At 26.1% G+C, this 24,026-nt stretch overlaps 3 protein-coding genes and 1 long non-coding RNA gene across 4 annotated transcripts; 1 reads left to right on the forward strand and 3 right to left on the reverse strand.

Moving 5' to 3' along the window:
• Positions 1–843: 843 nt before the first annotated feature.
• On the reverse strand, positions 844–2,119 carry LOC113787233 (uncharacterized). Its single transcript, XR_012163748.1, has 2 exons — positions 1,849–2,119; positions 844–1,163 (listed from the first exon to the last, which is right to left on the reverse strand). It is a non-coding gene; the product is annotated as an uncharacterized lncRNA (long non-coding RNA).
• Positions 2,120–5,864: 3,745 nt separating this feature from the next.
• Positions 5,865–8,871, reverse strand: LOC101503970 (E3 ubiquitin-protein ligase). Its single transcript, XM_004504671.4, has 2 exons — positions 8,454–8,871; positions 5,865–6,749 (listed from the first exon to the last, which is right to left on the reverse strand). Exons 1-2 carry the CDS (start codon positions 8,772–8,774, stop codon positions 6,105–6,107), a joined length of 966 nt encoding a protein of 321 aa, XP_004504728.1. The 5' UTR covers positions 8,775–8,871; the 3' UTR covers positions 5,865–6,104.
• A 4,025-nt stretch (positions 8,872–12,896) lies between these two features.
• On the reverse strand, positions 12,897–13,619 carry LOC101504287 (uncharacterized). Its single transcript, XM_004504672.4, has 2 exons — positions 13,375–13,619; positions 12,897–13,276 (listed from the first exon to the last, which is right to left on the reverse strand). The coding sequence occupies exons 1-2, from the start codon at positions 13,526–13,528 to the stop codon at positions 13,083–13,085; spliced, it is 348 nt and encodes a 115-aa protein (XP_004504729.1). The 5' UTR covers positions 13,529–13,619; the 3' UTR covers positions 12,897–13,082.
• Positions 13,620–21,414: 7,795 nt separating this feature from the next.
• On the forward strand, positions 21,415–23,418 carry LOC101512749 (probable 2-oxoglutarate-dependent dioxygenase AOP1.2). Its single transcript, XM_004504866.1, has 3 exons — positions 21,415–21,794; positions 22,312–22,642; positions 23,173–23,418. Exons 1-3 carry the CDS (start codon positions 21,415–21,417, stop codon positions 23,416–23,418), a joined length of 957 nt encoding a protein of 318 aa, XP_004504923.1.
• Positions 23,419–24,026: the final 608 nt, after the last annotated feature.

The raw sequence follows: 24,026 nt of genomic DNA on the forward strand, positions 1-24,026 counted from the left end.
GTTCATTTCGTTAGTTTCTTATGTTGAAACAAAGTCAATTGTTTAATATGATTACTCTTCATTTTTCTATATATCTTAATAATTTATTGGGTTTATATATGTTTTTCATGCATTAAAATATAATTTTTATTTTCACACATGTAACGCCTAATTTTTTAATATGAATGAAACAAAAATATACACAATGCAAATGAAACTGAAACTTTTAATTCATAAATATCTAAATACTTACAAATTTAAAACAACTTTCAAGTGAGACTTAATTAAACTATGACTTTAATCTAGACTCAAGACGTGATCCGATTCTGACTCATGACATTGAAAGACTAGTGGGCAAATCCGAATACTCCTCAAACTTTCAATGTTTACATGTTACCTGGAAAACATCATCCTCAACATAGTGAACATAAATCTCAGTAAAATAGATTTAATGAAAACAATTATTGATGTTTTCCAGCCATGTCGGTGTGCTAAGCATGAAAAATCCTCTCGATAAACTATACTTCAAATTAATATAATACTATTTATTCGTAAACTATATTCAAATACCTCTTCTACCTCTAGCCTCAAATCTTTCAAACACTTTAAGCCACTAGACATGAGTAATTTAATGACTTAAACACAATATATCAAGTAAGTCATAAAGACTACATTGGTTTCACCCAATGTCCTCTACTTAAATAACCTCTTTTGGTAAGATTGAACATAATTAAGTCCGTAAGTGGTGCCTCACTTACCCTCGCTTACCCCTTGCTTCGGTCGTATATAGACGGAGAGTTCATCTAGCTAGAATGAACCCTATGTATATATCTAATCATAACATATAAGTAATCTCCATTCACATCATAAAACATGCGTTTAACATATCAAACTTCCAGAAAAAAGTGTTATATTTAAGCTTCCAAATGCAATTGGTTCCACTCAAAAATGAATTTCCTAGCTTAAGATATAGATATTTCAAGATGACTAATGCACATAAACTCATAATACAAAACAGTCTACTTCATAAAATCACGAAAATTTATAAATTTAATACAAACCTATAAAAGTTTACAATAACAACGTAATAGGAATAAGCTTTCCAGTCCAATTGATTTCACTCAAAACCGATTCCTATTGCTTCTGTTATACTCATCTTAACTTAGTTACGTCATAATCTTTTTCTGCACAAACACAATAACTTTGGTAATTTAATTAAAATATCAAACGATATCCGATTTGAATAAAGGATAACATTTTGGAAAGCCTAAGATGTCTAGTTTATAAATATAATATTTATTATGTGTATTAGACATTCAATTAGTACAGTTTAATAAAATAAAGTATACATATACAAAAACATAACAATAGTTTATTTTCCAACTTATAACTCAATTTTACCTACCAATTCTCAATGAAAAATTGGTGAAACCAGTGCCTATTTCGTAGGTAATTAAGTCTATTTTCCAATGGGATAGAAATCAGCTCAAAACACTATCTATGGAGAAAATTATAAACAAAATACCAAAGATATACCTATACGGGTTCGAAGACAACAGCATACTATTTTCACTTCAAACTTTATATTTTCAAGTTAATATGATCAACTAAGTAAAATACATTCAAAATTCAGCATAAAATCAAGTAATTACCAATATTAAACAGTCATCACCTCATCACAAACCCAACCACAACACTCAACAACAATAATAAAACAACAACTCTTCATAGTAATTAATACAAACACCTAACATGCATTATTAATAATCAATTATACAAAATTAAATAAGATTATCTCAATATTCAAACATGCAAAACATGATCTCTAAGCACACCTAATAGAGGTTTTAAGAGGGTTTTCTATGTTACCTTAACTTGTAGATGTGGGAGAGTTGTGTCTTTTCCTAAGGTTGAGTTTTAATTCCACCTCATTTGACTTCCATCTTCAATCTTCTTTGTGTTTCTTCAAGAATGAAACCTAATACTCTTTATTTCTATCTTACTCTCCTCATTTGTATTCAATATTGTTGTAAGAAGAATATATTGAAAAGGAATGATGTGGGTTGGCTTGGAGGTAGACCATGCAAATGAAGAATTGTGGTGTTTTCTCTCTTCTTTTACATTATGTCATCCCCCCTCTTTCTTCCTTTCATTCATTTTTTTTTTTCTATGGGTTTTTAAGCAAGGGGAATGGATGAGAATTGTCAATTATGCCCCTCCAAATCCTTACAAATGACAAATTTTATTTTGACTACAAAATGAGCTACTAGAAGATGAATTTGAGATTTCTATTGGGGTTATTTCTAATTTATTCCCTAACTATAACAAATACATTAATATGAACTTTCTAAATTAAACTTCACTTGAATGACTAACAATCATTTTTTTTTAAATAAGATTTAAGAAATTTATATAAATATATGAATTACGACAATAAAATATAAATAATAGAATTATTAGTATAAATAAAAATAAATAGAATATACAATTTGTGAGGTGTTACAACACATTTCAATTTCCAACATCATTATCAAAATACATTTTGAAATGCTAAAACAAAATATATTACTTAGTGCAATACATAGATAGAATATCAATAAGTCACATTTGAAAAATGTAAAACAAATACATTAGCAATATGATACGAATCATCATATATGAGATGTCAATGGAATGTTTGTATTTAGCTTTACTTTGAAAACGTCAAACACTCTTGTAATTCAATCTCCCATAATAAAGAATGTTCGGTCTCAACTTTGTAAACTTCGAATTTTTGTATATTATTATTATTATTATTATTATTATTATTATTATTATTATTATTATTATTATTATTATTATTATTATTATTATTATTATTATTATTATTATTATTATTATTATATCCATAAGCTCTTTCAAGTTTATAGTCTATTATGATGCTATTATTTTTGTAAAGCTAGAGCCCATTTCTCAACCATGTCTATTTCAGTAAACTTTTTCAAAAATATTTTTTAATATAATCAATGTTTTATACAATTAAATAAAAATAAAAATAAAAATATTGATCTATTAACATATATTTAAACTGTGAGACTTTATTGAATTGATTATATATTAAAGAGACAGATAAACTGCAAAATTAAAATTTAATTAGAATACTTTTACATCCAATTCTTTCATATAATAATTATATTTGGTATGATGATGAATATTCTTAGATCCTGATTGAGAATTTAATACTAAATTTATTCTACAATTTAAAAATTTACTTTAAAATTAAAAATTTAAGTTTTATAAATTTTAATTAAAAAATAATAAATATAACATAAAAAAAAATGTGAGATTATATTATATTCTCAAACTTTAATATATTAAACGCATTAATGTATAAATATCTGTTCGTGGATGAAACATGTTATGTCTCAAAGTTTAATATATTAGAACATCTCCAGAGATAAATTTTACGTTATTACAGTTGGCGGACGAATATATTTACGTACGGTACTGTTGTAGATGTTCTAAAGGTGACGGAAGTATAATTTAGTCTTACAACACACTACACTTGTCTCGTCTACTCTTACAACACTTGTAACTGCAATTTGTACCCACATCATAAACAAAAATCGACTAAACGTGGAACTACACTTTGTTCCATTGACTCTTAAAACACTTGAACTTTAAAACACTTGGAACTGCACTGTGCATGATGTCAGAGAAAACTCGAGTATAAGCCCAAAGTTATCCCCAGTTGGAACTGCACTCTGTCCAAAGAAAATCGATATAACCCACGTTGTTCCGAGTCGGTGGAGATAAATCATGGAGGAAACTCATTAATTGTCCGAGTCGGTGAAGATAAATTGTCGAGCATAAGGTGGATAAAATTACATGTCGAGCACTATATATATATATATATAGTTCTGTCACTAATGATATCCACTAGTTCAAGAAACATATATATCATAAAAACTAAAAAAAGTTAATTAAGTGTCTTTGACAGAAAAATGGCTTCGGTAGTGAACGAGACAAGCGACTCAGAATCGCATAAAGGATGGATGTCGTTGTCAACTATATCAACTCCACCTCTTCAGTTAGTAGCCATAATTGGCATAGTGATGTTCTTATTGTGGACTTCATCTTATGTGAATATGCAGACAACAAGTACCACCATAAACTTTTTCCTTTTGTTTTTGAGTCTTGTCATTACCCTCATTGCTCAATTTGCACGCTACGTGGCTCCGACTTCGAATGTGATAACTTTGGAAGGTGGAGACGGGGGACAATCCACTTGGGGATCGGTTGCTTTGCTTATGTTGCTTCTTGTTTACATATCAAATCGACTTCATCCTATATTTGTTATTGCAATAGTTTTTTTATATATGTATATATTATCAGTGTAAGGAATATCTTTCCTTTATAATAAACTATAAATATAAATAGTATTTAGAAATTGATAATTAATCTATATTTTCTATTAGATACCTCAACTTTTTAAATACTCTTTTCTTTATTTACATGTGAGAATGGAGGAAGTACTTTATCGTTTGGTTTGTGGGTAGTTAGTCTTTATTGTTATTATATATAGTTGTTATCATTCAATAGTAGTTTGTTTTTATCAAATAATATATTAATATAGAGTGGTTTATAATAATGTTACCGTTCGTTAATTTCAACTTTGTATGTTATTTCATTAATTTTCTTTTATTATATTTAAAAATCTTGTATATTCTCTAATTTTATACTTTAATCGAATTTAATTAATTATGAAATTTCTTTTATCATACTTGTATATTTTTTCAGATAGAAAATCTTGTATATTGTCTAATTTTATAATTTAATCGAATTTAATTAAATCTATAGAATTTTGAACTGTATTGAAAGTGATGAAGTGTGATAAAACACAACAACTTAATGTTTACACGGGAGTAGTATACCAATAAACATTTAAATGTTTAAGTTAGTGAAAGATTAAGATGTGGTGTACTGACAAACATTTAAATGTTTAAGTTAAACATTTAAATGTTTAAGTTAGTGAAAGATTAAGATGAATGAAGGACAACAAAAGTGATATATTTTACTATTAAAAGAATAAATTGTTTATATTAGGAACCACTTAGAGAAATGCAAGAAAGTCTGCTGAAAATGTTAGTATTACATTTCTCTAAGTGGTTCATTTGATTGAGAAAGTGATTCAAAACTAACTTGTTGATTTTCAATCATTCATTTCATATTATAGATATCCTTTGATGACCAAAAATAATCTTACTAGAGCTTCACAAAACAGGCATAGTTCTTTCTAATCTTCTTTGTTCTATGCCATTATTAGCTCTTAGTTTGCTTATCCATTTCTACATTAACCTTTGTAAATAATACTTTTCTTATTTAAATACATCTTAAAGTGGGGAGATGATTAAGAAGTGTATTAATGGCAATCGTTTGTTTCATCACTTGATATAGTTACTCCTTACAAGTAGACCGTACTTGGCTATACCATGATTGGTCTACGCTATGCAACCAACCATGACTTCCATTCAAATAATGCAATCTTTTGGACTGAATATTTTCATCAATGGAAATACTATTAGATCCTTTTAAACAAGAAATTCTCTATAAGGAAATAATTAGAAAGTAATACTCGTATCATTTGGCGAAATCCACATTAATTTGAGTTTCATCCAAAAGTAATGTGTTAAAAAAACTGTTATAGAGTGTCATTATTAGTAAAATTCTTCAAAATAGAAAGTCCAGCATAAAAAATAACAATTCAATACAATTTGATCAATGAGAAACTCCTTCAATATGAAGGACGAGATACTTTTGATTTTGAAGCAACAATTTCTCTATTTTAACAGGATATATGTGTGGAAAAACACCTAAATAAACCAAACTAATTGTAAACGGAGACATCAAACAAAATTTAGATTTTTAACATATTTCACATTTGCATGATAATTTTGAAACCATAATCCCATACATTACAAAAGCATTTTTGAGTTTCCTACTCAAAGACTGCAACTTTCTTGACAGCAATCAAATTCAACTACACTCACATAGAGTAAATTGTTTCATATGATAAAATCCTAAATCTAGGTATATACATATAGCAATCAACTAAGATAGAGCCCTTTTCAATCTCCAGCAAAGGTTTAGTGAGACTTTATACGAATATCCAGTTTGAGTTGTCCAAAACCAAAATAGTCAGAAGGAATCAAAAGGAACCCAGTTCTGGGAGCACCACCATTATTGTCTTGAATGGTCTTGGTAGAAGATTGCAAGATTAAAGTGCTTCCTTGAGACCTAGCCAAAACATCATAATGAAAACCAGCCATTGCTTTGGGGCCAAGGCAGCTAATATGGACCATATTTCCCAAATCCACAAGGTTATTGTGAACAATAAATAGTCTAGCATCATTTTGATCTAGAAGAACAATTTCTTTTTGTCCAGTATTTAAGACGACAGATATAAATTTGTCATATGTAAATTGTACTCCAAAGCCTACATGCCTATGGCTGAAATGGAGGGCTAACTCCTTGGATGAGGCGAGAAAGCCACAACCTGTGTGTGGACATTTACATGGTATATATGTGCATTCCTTCTCGTGGCTACTTTTCATACTGCAACTAAACATCTCTTTACAGCCATATTTTGCACACGGGCATGATATTTTAATAGATTCCAGCAACTTCTCCATAGCCCGACAACGGTTGTATCCAATGGGCATTAAGCACATGGGACACTTGTTCCTAAGTTGGGAACAGCAATTAGAACAAGCAATATGCCCATTCTCACACTGAATTTTCATTTAATCACAAAGAAAGTTATCAAATCAGATATTTCATTACATGGAACCACAAACAAAATAATTAAAAAGCACATTTGAAAAGCTTTGACGTTGTAGTACACAGATAGACAAATAGTCAAATTGAGTTCCTTCCTTTTCTTTTGAAGGGGAAAGGGGATTAGTTCCCCTTCTCTTGTTGGTTACCTTTAAATTACATTATGTACATAAAATAATTTCAATGAACTTTGACATACTAATCAGAATATGAATGTGAAGTCACTATGATAATATGATATTGATAGCATTGTGGTTCAAAAGGCAACATGCCAACATCAATTCAAAGATTAAAGCAAACAACAAACCATGTGATCAACAACTTTGAGCACAAGAAATGCATAAATTAGAAATTTTAGTAAGTTTTGAAGGTAAAACTCATCTTCACAACAAATTCATCTACGGTCACACATCAATAAAAACAGCTTATGCATAAGAAACATCTAGCAATTAAGATTGTTTTCATTTAGATGTTCTCAAGTCTTTGAGAGTTCATCGTAAAACATCATCTATATGATTATGAGACCCTAAGCCATTTTACCTCTAGACTCTAGCCCCCATGACAGAGTCAATTATGTTTTTTGGTTAAATTGAAGGTGCAAGACTGCCATAGAAATTCATTCAATTGGAATAATGAAGACTACAGACTATTATTCAACAAACTCTATGCATCTATACATATTGAATATTGTAGATGCAGGTAAATAAGTTTTTTTTTTAAATGGAGCTAAGACATAGTATTATGTAGTTGGGACCTTTAGAATTAGAACTCAAAAAATAGTATCAGATCTATGTAGCAGTTGATTTTAAATTCATAAATTATAACATTGCCATAATCAGGAAAAATTAAATGAGCAAATACACCAGCTTAATTGGAATTTCAGATTCAAAACAGAAAAAGGATAAATCTAATCAAATCTAAAGCAAATATAATTCTATTACTTCCTTGAATTTTAAGTTCTTTCTCAAATTAATGTCAATATGTCATCCAATAAAAATGTACATCCTTCCTTAGTTATAAGAAAGTAAATTCAATGCATCACCTTCAAATCCTTAGTTCTAACACTCCATAAACAGAACTTTGCATTATGTGTTTATATTCTTCAAAGTTTTCCCTTTTGAATCCTCAAAATACAATAAGAAGAGAAAGTACGAATGTACAATTTCTCCATTCCTTTTCAAAAGGGAACTTCTTCACCTACATCATAACCAATGAAGCACGGATACTGACACATCGACACTGGTACTAGTTTAATAAAATGAATTAATTGAATGTAATTAAAATGTCGGTGTTGAGCCGATGTCGGACACTGACACGTGTTGGACACCAACACCAGAACACGATCACAGGTGTTGGTGCTACAGAGATCATAACTCAAACTAGAATTACCAAACCTAAATCCCTACAGCTAAAAATCACTTTTTTTAATTTCCAAAATTCAAAAAGCACTTCAACTCAGATCCCACAAGGTGAGAGAATCCCAACTGAATTTTCAAGCTTCTTAATCTAAACTTACAACAGTCCTTTCCCATAATTAAATATCAGTTAAAAATGACAAAAATTCATACACAAATAAACAATCACGAGAAAAACAAAAAAGCAAAATTTATATATAAAACAGAGTAAAAGGTGACATGAAATTGAAAGGGGAAAGTAACCTGAAAAATAGGAATTGTTAATGGTTCAGAGCAAATGAAGCAATCGAGAACATCAGGGTCGGAAATGATGGCAGATACGTTCTTACCAACGTCGTAACCGTTGGATCCAGAGGTTAGTTCATTTCCTTCGTTTTCTACGGTTCCGATCGGAGGGGTTTCCATTTCGAACCCTTCTTGTGGTTGTCGGTTTTCTTGTTGTTCTCCTTCTACTGCTGCTGCTGTTGTTTCTTCTTCTTCGCCGTCGTCTACCCTTCGTCGCTTGTTGTTTGGGTTGCTAGGACCTTCCCCGTCGTCGGAGCCACCGACCGAGAAAGTCACCATCTCTGTTTTGTTGCTCTCAATTATCAAATTTTCATTTATACAGCAATACTGTTCATGGTTTTATCCAGAATAAAGTGCTCCTGGTTTTAATGATGCCATAAATATACCCTATATATTGATGACAAAAATAAAATCAGTAAATATCGGTCAAATTATTTTCTCATCAATTCGCTCTATCCAAATGTAAATTTATTGTTGGAGACCGTTTAGGACACTAAATTCAACTTCAGTTACTAATTTAATTACAAAATATTTTGTTCGTAAAATTTATCAAAGTCTAATTTTTTTATTTATAAAAGTCATTTATAATTTGATCGATAAAAATTGATGTATTTGATATATAATAATATCTATCTAAAAAAATATGAGAGAATAATTGATAAAAAAATTATAAAAATAACTATAATAATTATAAAATAAATTAAATTTTTCAACTTAAATTCTAATTATGTGAGTTATAAAATTTATCTAGAGATATAAAAATCAAACCAAATGATCCTATAATCTAAAAAATTTATTCAAAACTTGACTTCAAGTTGAACTAAATTAATACGTATGACTTTATAGATTTGAGATATAGTTTCATGTAATTTTAGAAAAAAATCACCTAATATTCAAATCAAACACTATTATCTTTTGTCTAACATTATGTTAATATTTATATATTAAATAATTTGTTGTGTTTAAATGTATTTTAATAATTATATATATTATTTTTATCTTTATAGTTAAAAAAATTGTATTAATCGTGTAAAAATTTGGATTTAATTTGTATGCATCGATAATATAAATATATTTTATACTGTCAATTAATCATAATCATTAGATTATTAAAATAGTTTGAATTTTATCATAATTATTTTTAAAGTAACTCTTATGGATGTTTGTGATATGCTCACACTATAAAAAATTTTACATTGACAAACATAACAATTAAACTCTAAAAATTTAGTGTTTGAAAAAAATTAGATTTTTAAAATCAAATTTTTAATTATAAAAAATGTCAATCGAAAATTGATATACTACATCTATCTAATAAATATTAAGAGCTTGATCGTCAATGTATTTTTATAAATTTACAACTTAAAAATCTTGTATACAATACAATATTATACTTTTTATTTATCCATTAAAATTTTAAAAATATAGTCATCACAATGTTTAAGTTCAAGATCCGTTAGTGTATAGGCACTGATTTAAATAATTTTTGCTACATCAAAATAAACATATAACTTTTAAAACTCTGATACAAAACTTGAAGACATGAATAAATTGATTTCATGTGATTGACTTTGAAAATATGAATAAATTTTTTGCTTCTGGTGAATTCATGGAGCAAAAATTGAACTGCATTAAAATACATAATGGTTTGGTTCATTTCTTGAAAATCACTTTGGAATCAAGTTCAGCGCACTTCTGAACTCGTTTGAAACTGATTTATAAATTTAAGCTACTTTAATATTTTAAACAAGTTTTTAGTTAAAATCGATTTTAAATTAGTTTTTCAAAAAAAAAAATTAATTCTTTTGACAAAAAAAATATCACTTTTTTCAAGTAAAAAGTTTAATATTTTCCAAAAAATATAAATGTAAAAAAAAAATTCGATAAATCTTTTTTTGATTATTTTTCAAAAAAAAAAATTAAAACTCGTTTTGGAAAAACTTTTTCTACTTTTTTTCAGAATTATAGATATAAAAAAGTTTCGACGTTTTCCAAGAAAAAAAATGATTTACATTTTTTTTTCAAAAAAAGTTTTTATATTTTTTTCGAGAAAATAAATTTTTTATTTTTGTTTAAATTAAAAAATTTTAAATTAGTTTTTGAATTATGTTTGATTAACTTATTTGTTTTAAATATGTGATTCAATTCATTAATCATTTAAATTGTTTGGTTTTTTTTTATACAGTGCAATTCATTTTATCGAATTAACCAATTTTACACACCCTTAATGGGACCAACTTATGGTGAGTAAGGGTTTCGGTCGCTAGCCCTAATTTTCATGCAACTCAAATTCAGTTAGTAGTTTCTAATCATTTTACTGAGCATGTTAAGACTATATAAAATGATTAAAAACAATTGCTATTCTTTTTTCACTTAGCATGTTGAATATCTTTGGACATGAAGAAAATAATCCATCTTTGAAGACATTTTTTATCATCCAATAGTTATCGTCATTTAAAAGACAGGGAAGAATATCAACAATTTATGATCATACTATTTTGTGTGACTCTTCTCATCATTGTGATGAAGCCTTTAATAAATCACTTGATTAATTTGACTTGACTTGGAGGCAATGAATTACACATCTTACAATGGAGAGTTATTTCAAAGTGGTGGTTGAAATAGTTAGAGATAGTTGCACCATAAATGAGTATTTTCACTTTGATTCGATGTATTAGACGGCTTTTGAACTTGTAGTCTTTTGGACACAAGGGCAACCAAAGCGCTTACCAAAAAGCTTTAGTCTTGCATAGAATTATCTAGTTGTGGTAGCTTTAGACAATTTTTTTGGTGAGCTGTCAAGTCTCATTTTTTATGATTTTTTTAATTTGCATGGTTAAGTTACTTTGTGAAAACATTATGTTTTCATTTTACCTTAATAAGAAAGTGTTGGATTAAACTATTGTCATGAAAAAAAATGGAATATTAGTTAATAAAAAATGCATTTATAAAAATAGTTTTTAACATTTTTATTGTTTTTAATAATATAGATTTTTTCACTATTTCAATTGTGTGAATTATTTACAGTGATATTTATTATTTTTTATAAGACAAAAATAATATATAAATTATTATTTTTTCTACGTCTTTATTAACAAATAAAACTAACACAAATTTTAAAAAATAAAAATAAGAAATAATTTTACAAAGTAAATTTTAAGGGTCTTAGTTTTCTTTTTAACCTTGGGCTTGGCGCTCTTTCTGTACCCAAATAAAACCTAGGATAAAATAAAAGTATACAACCAGTGCACTTTTTCTTGTGAAAATACAACCATGCATAAAACAAACCAAATATCACTAAGACAAACCAATAGTAATTAGAGGATAATCATCCCCAAAACAATGATTTTGGATAATTAACTTGTTAAGTGTAATTGTTGTAATTCAGTTATGTTAGTAACTCCTAAGTAACTTGTAATTCAGTTATGTCACCATCCAGTGCCCTTAATAAGTAACTTGTTATGTTTTCCTAACTAACCCCTAAGTCTAAATCTCACATCATTGGTAACTAAGTAATTCAATCAATTATGAGGTAATTCAGAATATTTCACATTGTCAATAGTAATTAAGAGAATAAAATATTAATAACGTAAATTTAATTATATTTAACTTCTCCTATGTTGTGGTTCAACCTGGCAGTTGGTGTTATATCTTCTAGTTTTATGCTCTTTGAAGATGTACCCTATAAGTATCAATTATTAAAACATGTGGTTCAATTTCCTTTAGTGACTACATTTACATGTCATACATCAAGACTTGCCTAAAAGATTTGATTTTTTCCCCCCCAATTTGTATCATTGATCAAGATGGTGAACAGAATCAATAAAGTCAACAACCTTTTTTATGATCTAAATATACCTATTCACCGCTGTTTCTATCTTGATTGCCTCCTCTAATCAATTCAACTTGTCCTGGTATAGAAAGACACCATTGGTAACCTTGCTATAGTTTCATCAGTATACAAAAACAGATGAAAGAAACTGCAAAATGATGCACAGAAACATTTATATGCACACATTTTAGACATCTAATCCAAATCCAAAATCCATACAAGTAAAACACACGAGAGATAAATGGTGGGTCCAATTGTGAATTTCTTCAAGACAGTGAATTTCTTCAAGACAACAAGATAGTTGCCCAATACACCATGGCTAGTTCTCGTTACTAGAATGGAGTAGCAGAAATAAGAAATCGAACTTTAGGGTTAGTAGTATGTACAATAACTTCAGACTTCCAAAGTTCATCTGGAATGAACCGTATGAAGTTAGAGTTTAATACCCACAAGAAAGTCTCTTCGTAATGGATTATCTCCTTTGTGATTATTATTATGCATTTTATTTGTATTTATTGCATGTTTGGTGTTATATTAGACAAAAATAAAGAGCCGTCAAACAACATTGATAACTATAAATCAAGATTCTTTGTTAAAGAAACCACAGTCACTAAACAACATAGGAAAATCAAGTTAACAAAACAAAGAGGACCCATTAACGGGGAAGAGGGTCACAGCCAGAAACTGATTACCCTAAGCAAAACCTAAACAAACATGTAAAGTCAAAAGCTATTACACTTAGTTTTTAAGTTATTCTAAATAAGAGTGTCCCACAAGGATTCCTGTTGAACTTTACCACTTTTCAAAAGGTTCTCGATTTCTTGTGGAGGGTTTAAGCCAAGTTTGGTGGCACGCTCCCAGCGTGCGAGCCTAGTCATCCCCATACAAGGGCCATATACCATGTTCATGTCAAATTGACGCAGCACCGACTCGCTTTCGTTGTGTTCATCTGTAAAGCCCACAAAGCCCAAATAGAATTTCAGAAAAAGAAACAAAAAAGGAAAACCCTAATTATTAGCAATTAAAGAAAATGAAGGGGATCGGAACCTTGGAGATCTGGGTTGGCGTTGCGGGATAAGAGGGGCGATGGTTTGGCGACTTTGGAATCGAAAGTGGCGGCGTGGATCGGAGGTTTCTTGGACTTGGAAGATTTTTTGTTGGCATTTTTCTTCTGCTTGTAGAAACCTGACACTGACGACATTTTCTCTCAATCTTCTTTCAGATTTTGAATTTTGAAAAATGTCTCAAACTCGACACTCGTTTAACCCCACCTTTTGAATGGGGTACAACTGCTTTCTTGAGCATAATAATTACTACTATTTATGTAAAATTAACAAATTAATACTATTTTAGGTCGTTTGTTTTAAAATACGACTTTTGATATTTATTTGATTTTTTAACGAAAAATTTATAATATAATATATTTTAAATAATTTAATATATAATATGATAATATAAATAATTAATATTTATAAAATTATAATAAATTTTTAAAAAAAATTAACTTTTAATTTTAAAAAAAATTATTTTTGTAATTTAATTAATGTATGTAATTGATTTTATATCATTAAATCGCATATTATGTCATTTAAAATATATTATATCATCATTTTTTTAATTTAAATATTTTAAAAGAAACTAAAATAGCTAATTTTTGAATAAAAATTAATTTCATAAATTAATAAAAATATATAATTAAAACTATAATTAAATTTAATATTAATGTAATATATAAAATTATATTATAATAAAGATTCTGTTGATGTTTTATACTAATAAAAGTTTAATAATCCCATATTTTTTATTTCTATTTTTTTATTGAGTTAAAAATCAATTAAAATTCAAATTTAAGTCTGTTTGTATTTATAATTTTGTTCTGTACCCAATAACAACTATTTTTAAAATTACCGCATAAAATTTATAATCTTCACTGCAATAGTATATTTTAATATTTTGTTTTGTCTTCCCCATACTACGTAACTACTACACAATTTAAAATCATGTAAAGTATTTATTAAATAGTTATAATTAATTTAATAATACTGAAATTAATATATAGGCATTGGCTAATGGAAATTTCGAGCCCCATATAGAGCGAGAGCGGTGACAAAGGAAGTAAAGAGACATTTGTATTTGTGCTTTTAGCGGTGCCAAAAATAAGTATAATCATTAAAAGAGTTCATACATTATCAATATTCAACTCAAACCGAAAAGTTGGCATTTGAAAATTTTGCTGGACTCTAATCTCTCATTATGTGATGCAAGACATTATTATAACTTTATGTAATAAAGCATAGTAATTGAATTCACTTTTCAAAAAATTAGGATTAATCAATTAAATTGTATTGCCTTCATATAGCAAAAAATTATTTATGCTCCTTTTGAGTTCTGAGTTGCGCTCTTATTTACATATCTATTCTAACGTTAACGTGTTCGGCTGTTTTCGTTTGATCTCTTGATTTATTTTCTCTTTTTATTTTATCATTTATCAAGTAAAGTAAAGGAAAACAAAATTATAAATAAAATAGTCTGAATAAAAGGTAGAACTGAGAGAACATAAAATTACACCATAAGTTAGTATTTTATTTATATATATATAATGTGTAAGAGAGTTATTTAAGTGACACATGATAACTTAAAAAAAGTCACATAATTTTTTTTTTTCTAATAGTGACTATTATGTATAGTTAAAATTTAACATTAATTATCATCTTCACATGATAAAACTCTTCTATAAAACATATAGATATATATTACAGTGTTAATAAAATTTTAATCTTTATAAAATTTCACTGTTTTATTTTTAGTCTTTATGAAAAATTTCATCAATTTTTAATATTTTAATATTAAAACAGTATTGGGATCTGCAACAAGAATTAACCAGTAAAACAGGAAACTAACAATTGCATAAACCAGAAATTAAAACAGAGAATGTTTTTCGTTTCAGCAGAAAACAGAGAATGTTGCTGAAAATGTAGAAAATGGATAATGTTTAATGTTCTCCTTTCTATAGTTATGAAAACCAAATTTCAAATCAATGTAAACAAAAATTAAAGAAAAATAAGAGAAGAATAACACTTAGATTTACGTGTTCAGCCTCAATTGATGAGACATACGTCACAGACAAGCAAGCAAGACCATTCACTATTGAGATTTGAATTTTACAAGATTAAGCCACTTTAAGATTGTTCTCCTAGTATTTATAACTATTGAAACTCAGCAATACTAATCTTCATTACAGTCTCCTTTTGCTTTTCCTTTAATCTCTCTTCTCTAAATTTCTATGAATATAATTTCATATGTCTGTATATGAACCAATGTTTAGCAATTACATCATCAACAACAACTCAACCATGCATTTACAATTATGGTATGTATAGGTACATTAGTTTAAGTAACTATAACTATTCTTGTCCTAATTGACTTGGCTAAATTAGTTATAACTAACTCTTAACCATAACTAAGAGTTGCTATTTGATTAAGGCATATCTTCATGTTTAAAATTTTACATTTTCACTTTTAGTCTCTAATTTTAAATCAATTTATGTGTATCATTTTAAATTTTGAATAATTTTTTGTATTAATATTGAGGACGTGTTTAACATCTTCTTTACAAAATATATAATTTTTTAATAATTAGTGAATTAAATATGAATTTAATTTTTCAATGTTTAAGTATTCATATTTAATTTATCATCGGTTAAAAAATTTTAAATTTTTTGTAAAACAATCTCTTATAACAGTTTAAATTTTTATGCAAAAAAACTATTCAAATATTTAAAAAATACACAATATTTAATTTAAAATAAAAACAAAATTTTTAAAAGATTAAAAATCAACGAAATTGTTTATAAATAATAAAAACAAAATAGTGCAACCTTTCATGCACTAAACACTTATTAAGTACGAATACAATATGTATAGAGTAGTTGAATAACTTGTGCCCTGCACACGGCGATGAATATTTTAATATTTGAAATGATATTGTTAAATGTGATGATTTTTTTGATTAAAAAGTAAAATAAGAAGAATTTAATTATTATATAATATAAAAAATATATATTATCATCATATTACAATCATTTATAAATATAATTATGATAAAATGTTAAATATTAATATTAATTTAATAATTATATTTTTTTTACACCGAATTACATATACAAATTAAATCGAGATAACAAATGCAATCAACACCGAATTATATAATACAAATTAAATCGAGATAACAAATGCAATCAATTCTCATTTAGAACGCGATCTCCAATGGACGCTATTAGGTAGATTTAAAAGAAAAAATCACCAAAGTTTATATCAACCTTTTTGAGAAGCATCTTTATGCTAATTTGCACAAAATAAAAATGGTTAGAAAATTCTTCTGCTTAAAAGTGAATGCTACAATGGATATTCTATTATGAAATAATCTCCGGATGATGAATGATTTAAAGGTAGGGATTAACGATAGCAAATCTATTTAGACAAAGATCTATCACGTGGATCAGGATGAGAAAATCGAAAAAGCATCTTCAAGAGTAAGATGATCCAAGGAAGTCTCTTGCTAAATTAGACATCAAATTATTAATATATTGAGTCAGGCGAATAAAGTGTTTTAAGGCACTTGTTAAACAAACATATAAAATATAAGAATTTTTTTTTTGAGATAAAAAATATTATTCTTTATATTTTTAAATTATGAATCGCATAATTTTTATGTTTTTTTTTATTATATTTAAAATTTTAACAAATATTCTAAAAGTATTTATTAGTATTTCTTTAATATATTAAACAAAAGCAATGTAACCTAAAATTTAATTATGAATCTTGAAAAGAATTTAGTTAATAATGCAGATAAAATTAAAATTTTTAATTTTTCTACTTTGTAAGTGTATGCAATAAATAGGAATTTTTTATAAACTTTTAAAATAACTTAAAATACTAGAATATTTATAACTTTTAAATAATCGTCAAATGAGACTTCATTAAACTATAAAATATAATATAAATTTAAGATGTGATTTAGTTTTGACTCATGCCATTGAATGACTTGTGAGCAATCCAAATACTCATCAGAATTTCAACATTTACTTGATACTTGGAAAACATCACACTCAACATAGTAAACATAAAACTAAGTAACTTAAATTTAATAAAACAATTATAGATATTTATCAGTCATGTCAGTATGTTAAGCATGGAAAATCCTCTCAACAAACAATACATCAATCTAATAAAATATGATTTCTTCATAACCTATACTTAAATACACCTTCTACCTCTAGCATCAAATCTTTCAAATAGTTTAAGTTACTATACATAGATAATCTAATAACTTAAACTCTACGTAACAAGTAAGTCATAAAGACTACATTTGTTTCATTTAATACTAACGTCTTTTGGTAAGATTTAACATAATTAAATACGTAAGTGGTGCCCCACTTACTATTGCTTACTTCTCACTACCATCGTGTATATATATATATATGTTTAATGGATGAGATAAGAGATATAATATGAATATGTTATCATATCGTGTATGAATTCAGTTTCATGAATCAACATAAGTTCATCTAGAACTGTAAAATATAAATTTAATCAAAAAATATATAAATTAATAGAATTTGATATTAAACTTAAAAATAAAATATTGATAATTAATTTAAAAAATATTTATGATTTCATCGCAAGGGTTGTTTTGTCTTTTATATAATTTAATAAATTAGTATTTAAAATTATAAAAAATAATTGAAATTTTAAAATAAATATAAAGTGTTTGCAAGTGTATTTTTGTGTATATATATATATATATATATATATATATATATTGTATCTTTATTTACATTCTAACAAATAAAATAGAATTATTTGATTACTCAAAATTATTTTTAAAAATTTAAATTGTTTATTTAGTAGTGTTGGTGAATAGTTTTACATGCAAAATTATTTTATTACTTATTTAATTTTTTTGTCAATTAAGATAGTTGTCATTTTACATCTTCCGTTTATAGATTTCAGACTTTATAATTAAAAAGAATTATATATTTGATTTAATAATTAAATTTAAATAAAACCAATACAATAATAGGGTATATTAATATCAGAGTTATAATGATTATTGTTATAAATTAGTGTATAACTCGTGTCAAATACGAGATATATTATCATCTAAATAAATTTATTTTATTTTATTAATATTTTTAAAATTTGTTCGACTTATGCGAGATATATCGTAAGCATATATTTTCAAGTATATGTTAGGTTATCGCCTTTAATGCTATATTTATAGTGTGTTGGATAGTTTGTACATACATAGATCTATATGTCTAAATATTATAGTATTTTCATTCTTGTATTGAAGCGGAAGAGGATAATATTATCAAAAAATGAGTGGAATGAATAGTGAACTATAATCGAAATATGGAAATTTAATTTATAATTATAATTATAAAAAAATTAAATAAATTAAATTCAAATAATTTCTAATAATAAATAGTGTTAATCAAACAAAATTAATTATAATTTATTTAATTTTTAATATGTATGATTTACAATTGAACTAAATATATCTTCATAAAATTATAACTTATAATATATTTGGTGATTGCCCATTTTAAAAATACAAAATAACCTACTACAGAAGCACCAAATACCCTCTTATTTAATCTAAAGAAAAAAATGCACAAATCTAATAAATCTATTCGATCAAATATGACATTCGTTACACATCCATCTACTCATATAAAATTGTTCAATTCAAACAATTATGAATAACTCATTGCAAACTGTAGTCATTTTTATGCCGATGATATTTAAAAAATTTATTAAGTTTAACTAATTTTTTAATAACAAATATTTATTTTGTGTATCAATACATTCTCACGACTTCTTTGATGGTTAATTTCCAGAAACAAATGCGAAAAAGTTATAGTTTAGGCATTATAATTGTTCTCGTTTTTATTATAAAATAAAAAATTAGAGTTTGTGTATTTTAAGGGTTCTCATTTTTACTATTTTGTGTACCGATTTTTTAATTAATATATTATGATTATTCATATTTTTATTTAGAGGATATAAAAAAATAAATTTTAACTAATTGATTAATGACAAATCTTAATCATGTGTATAAATTAATTAATTGAGTCACATATATGATTCATCTAATTAAATAATTATGCCAATATAAATGAAAACTGTTAAAAAAATATGGGGTTCAAAATTTAAAAGACTCATATCAGAGTATTGTAGGTTCTAATTAGAGCTGTCAAAATGGGTTAACCCGAATGGATTAGCTCGCCCTGCCCGTTAAAATTCAAATCTGTGCCTAATAATTTCAGCCCGATTATTTTCAAGGGATTTTTAGGCGGTCCTTATAATTCTGTTACCCATTCAAATTAGTCCGTATGGATACTGGGTAGGTTGCTACCCGCATAACCAATTTTTTTTTTTTTTTTTTTTTATAAAAATTGTAAAATTGGCTCACTAAAAAAATGTACATATTGCTCAAGGAGTTTAAAAATATTTATTTTAGAGTCACATTAGAATTATATAACACTTTATTTGTATTTGGTTTGAGTTTAATTTGTGTGTTGTTTTGAAAATTTTGAATTGACTTTGTGTTAATTGAAAAATTCAAACTTAGTTTGTGTAAAAAGAGTGAACCATAATTTTTTAAAATAGGCATCAAACAAATTTTCAAATTAAAATAACTGCAAATAAATTGAAAATATAATGAGTAAAAAGAATATAAAAAATATGCGGATACCCATCCAATCCGCAACTCATTTAAAATATCAATTAAAATATTTCAAATCTATCATTATATTCATATTGTACTATATACAGATGTTTATCATTTGTATTTGCTGATATATAAAGTAAGCTTTATTACGATATTAAAAACTGAATGTTTAATTGTATAATTATTGGTTTACTTATTTATTAATAGGATTCATTGTATATAAAAAGAATTTAATTAAAAAGAAAATAATAATTTTTTTTCTAAATATTTTATAATACCATATTCTTATTTAGATTTATATCACATGTTTACTTATTTTATAATTATTGGTTTACTTATTTATTAATAGGATTCATTGTATACAAAAAGAATTTAATTAAAAAGAAAATAATAATTTTTTTTCTAAATATTTTATAATACCATATTCATTGTCAGTATGTAATATAGTCGTCATTTTACATCTTCCATTTATAGATTTTGTATTTAAATAAAATAGGATATATTAATATCAGAATTACAATGATTATTGTTATAAATAAATAATTACATGATATTTTCATTAATTGTACAATATTTATTTTCATTGTTAAAAATTAAAATATTTTGAATCTGTCATTATATTCATTTTGTACTATATATAAATGTTTATCATTTTTATTTGCTGATATAAAATGCAAAGTTTATCATGATTTAAACATTGACAGTTTAATTGTCAAAATTGCTTATGTTGATTGGTTTACTTATTTCTTTAATAGGATTCAGAGTATATAAAAAGAATTTAATTAAAAACAAAATGATATTTTTTTCCTTCTAAATATTCTATAATATCATATTCTTATTTAGATTTGTATCACATGTTTATATTCTATTATGCGTATCAAAACCGTCATTATATAATACATATTTATTGTATAATTGTTCTCGCGATTCCTTAACTTAATTTCAGATAATACTTCGGTTCTTTATCTTTTTTTTCTTTCGATTTGGTCATTTATTTAATTTTAAGTAAAAATTTGATCTTTTATGTTTTAAAATATCAATAATATTATAATTTATTTTATATAAAAATTTAAATAATTCATCAAAATTTTCAAACAAAACCCATAAAATTAATGATCATTTTTAATATAAAATCAAATTTCATCAAATTCATAACTCAAATTTGTTACTTAAAATTAAATAATGGACCAAATTGAAAAGAAAAAAAAAAAAGATAAATGACTGAAGTGTTACCTGAAATTAAGTTAAGGAACCATTGAAGCACTTATGCCTATATATATATATATATATGAGAACGAGACAATTATAATCCACATATCAAAATAGTGTGAAAAGAAAAGTAAGAAAGAAAAATGGCCAGTGAGAGTGACATCCCAATTTTGGATTTTCGGAAGAGTAAAGGAGTGACATTGGAAGAAGGGAGTGAAAGATGGAAAGAAATGAGCTTGAAAATTAAAGAAGCATTTGAGAGTCACGGTTGTTTCATCTTAAGGTGTGATGAAATCTCAAATGAGTTACGGGAAGAGTTATTCACAGGCTTAAAATCATTATTTGATCTACCTGAGGAAACCAAGAAGAAGTTCGTTGTCCCAAAACCATATAGGGGCTACATCAGCAAGAGTCATCTCATTCCCCATTCTGAAACCTTTGGGATCGATAATTCTCCTAAGTCAAATTCATCACTTCAAGACTTCACTAACCTCATGTGGCCTCAAGGAAATCCATCTTTTTGGTAATTAATTATTTTATTTTATAACTATATATGGTTGATAATATATTTTTTGTTAATATAAAATTATATATACTATATATTTCAACCATTACATGAATATATATATATATATATATATATATATATATATATATATATATATATATATATATATATGATAAGAAGAAACTATGCTTAATAATTCAATATAAACAGTAAATTTTACTAACTCAACCGTTGATTAATGATAATATATTAATGATCGAAGATACAAAATTTTATACAAATTTAAAATTTGTAACTATATGATCTAGCCATTGATATTTACTTATATTTTTTAAATTTTATTATACGTCAATTTAAAATTATTTAATAAAGTATCAAATAGTTTTAAAATTTTATACAAATTTGTGGAGTTGATATATTCAATAACAACTTTGAATTTGATAATTAGATTAAGAAGGCACTAAGTAAGACTTTCAAGTTATTATGTTATTTGGTAATCGAATGGCTCATAATCGATGGTGTTTATATATAGTAAGGCACTAAGTTCCATGACCTTAAAAACACGAGAATTAAGCTTGCTTGTCTTGAAGATGGTTGTGGAGGGTCTTAACCTTCCACAACAATATAACTTTGATGTTGAAGAGCTGAATAACTACAACGATACACGAGTAACTAAATATCAACTTCCTAAAGATGGCAAAGATTCTGAGGTTGCTTTGGCTCTTCACACTGACAAAGGAACCTTAGGCTTTATATGCGAAAATGAAGTCCAAGGTTTACAAGTGGTATCCAAAACAGGCAACTATGTTGATGTAAAAGTTCCCTCCGATGGCATTGTGGTCATTGCTGGTGACATATTGAAGGTAATTTATACTTATATATAATAGAGATACTTATATTTGCCGCAACGGTTTTTTTTCTTCAATTTTATTATTTATTTAAATTATTTTATTTGCAATTTATCATTCTTTTGTCAATTTTATTATTCACTTAAATTATTTTATTTACAGTTTTGTCATTTTTTTTCAATTAAAAAACACATTTTTTTAAAAAACACAATTTTGTAATCTATATCTTCTATACCTATAGCTATAAAGGGGATATCAAATTTTATTGTAACTCCTTTGCTTCTAATTTATTATTAATTTAAATTATTATGTTAAAAATTTTGTCCTTTACCCAATCAAATAACTATATATTTTAAATAATCACTTAAAATTTATAATTTTCATTTCACTGCACGTATATTTTTTTTATTGTTTTTTTTTTTCATTTGTCTCACACTATATATGGTTAGTGTATACCAATAAATACCGAATTTAAATTCTTTAAAAATATTTACTAAACGGTTATAATTAATTTAATTATGATGATTATAATAAATAATGTATAGGCATGGAGCAATGGAAGATTTCGGGCAGCTCCACATAGAGTGGTGATAAGAGGAGATGAAGAGAGATTTGTATTTGTACTATTTGCGGTGCCAAAGGAAGGGATGGTGATTAAAGGGCCTTCTGAGTTGGTGGACGATGAAAATCACCCTCTTCGTTACCGACCATTCATATATGACGAGTTCGTACACTATCAACATTCAACTCGCACAGATGAGTCTGCACTAGAAAAATTTGCTGGACTTTGAACCCTCATTATGTGATGTGATGCAAGACAATGTATCTTTATGTACCAAATTAGGGTAACTGAGTGTTACACGTATCCTTGGGACAAAATAAAACACAATTTTAAAATGATTATTTACATTTTTAATTTTATATTAAATATTATTATTATTATTATTATTATTATTATAATAATAAAATTTTAATAAATATATTTGAAATTAGATTTTATATGGGTAAATGATGAATTATTTTTTTTTCTTCTTGTCTTGTTAGTTTTTAACTAAACATGTATCCAAATAAGAATTTTAATTAGAGAAATAAAATATGAAAAAAAATTAAGATTAGCTTTTGACAAAATATGTGGTGTAGTCCTTTAAATTACATGAAAATATCAAATCAATCATTCAATTTTTTTGGGTTCTAGTTAGTTGTTTATGTTTGTCAAATTTAAAACGTCGAATTATTTTTAGTCTTAATCTCAGTTGAAACCTTTTTAGTTAGAGATTTTTAAAATGATAGTATGAATTTTGCCATCAATCATATATATAAATAACAATATAATAAATTTTCGTGTGATTTCATAATATAGATTGAAAGAATTTTGCGTTTAATTTCAAAAACCATAAAA

The sequence above is a fragment of the Cicer arietinum genome, chromosome 6 (assembly GCF_000331145.2).
Source record: "Cicer arietinum cultivar CDC Frontier isolate Library 1 chromosome 6, Cicar.CDCFrontier_v2.0, whole genome shotgun sequence".
Taxonomy (NCBI): domain Eukaryota; kingdom Viridiplantae; phylum Streptophyta; class Magnoliopsida; order Fabales; family Fabaceae; genus Cicer; species Cicer arietinum.

Bases quoted from the DNA above. Each gene is read 5' to 3' on its own strand.
- LOC101503970 (XM_004504671.4), bottom strand. From the start codon at position 8,774: ATGGTGACTTTCTCGGTCGGTGGCTCCGACGACGGGGAAGGTCCTAGC. The intron at 6,750-8,453 runs GTTACTTTCCCC...ATGAAAATTCAG, and splicing joins TAACAATTCCTATTTTTCAG to TGTGAGAATGGGCATATTGC.
- LOC101504287 (XM_004504672.4), bottom strand. From the start codon at position 13,528: ATGTCGTCAGTGTCAGGTTTCTACAAGCAGAAGAAAAATGCCAACAAA. The intron at 13,277-13,374 runs GTTCCGATCCCC...TGGGCTTTACAG, and splicing joins CGCCAACCCAGATCTCCAAG to ATGAACACAACGAAAGCGAG.
- LOC101512749 (XM_004504866.1), top strand. From the start codon at position 21,415: ATGGCCAGTGAGAGTGACATCCCAATTTTGGATTTTCGGAAGAGTAAA. The intron at 21,795-22,311 runs GTAATTAATTAT...GTTTATATATAG, and splicing joins CAAGGAAATCCATCTTTTTG to TAAGGCACTAAGTTCCATGA. The intron at 22,643-23,172 runs GTAATTTATACT...AATAATGTATAG, and splicing joins TTGCTGGTGACATATTGAAG to GCATGGAGCAATGGAAGATT.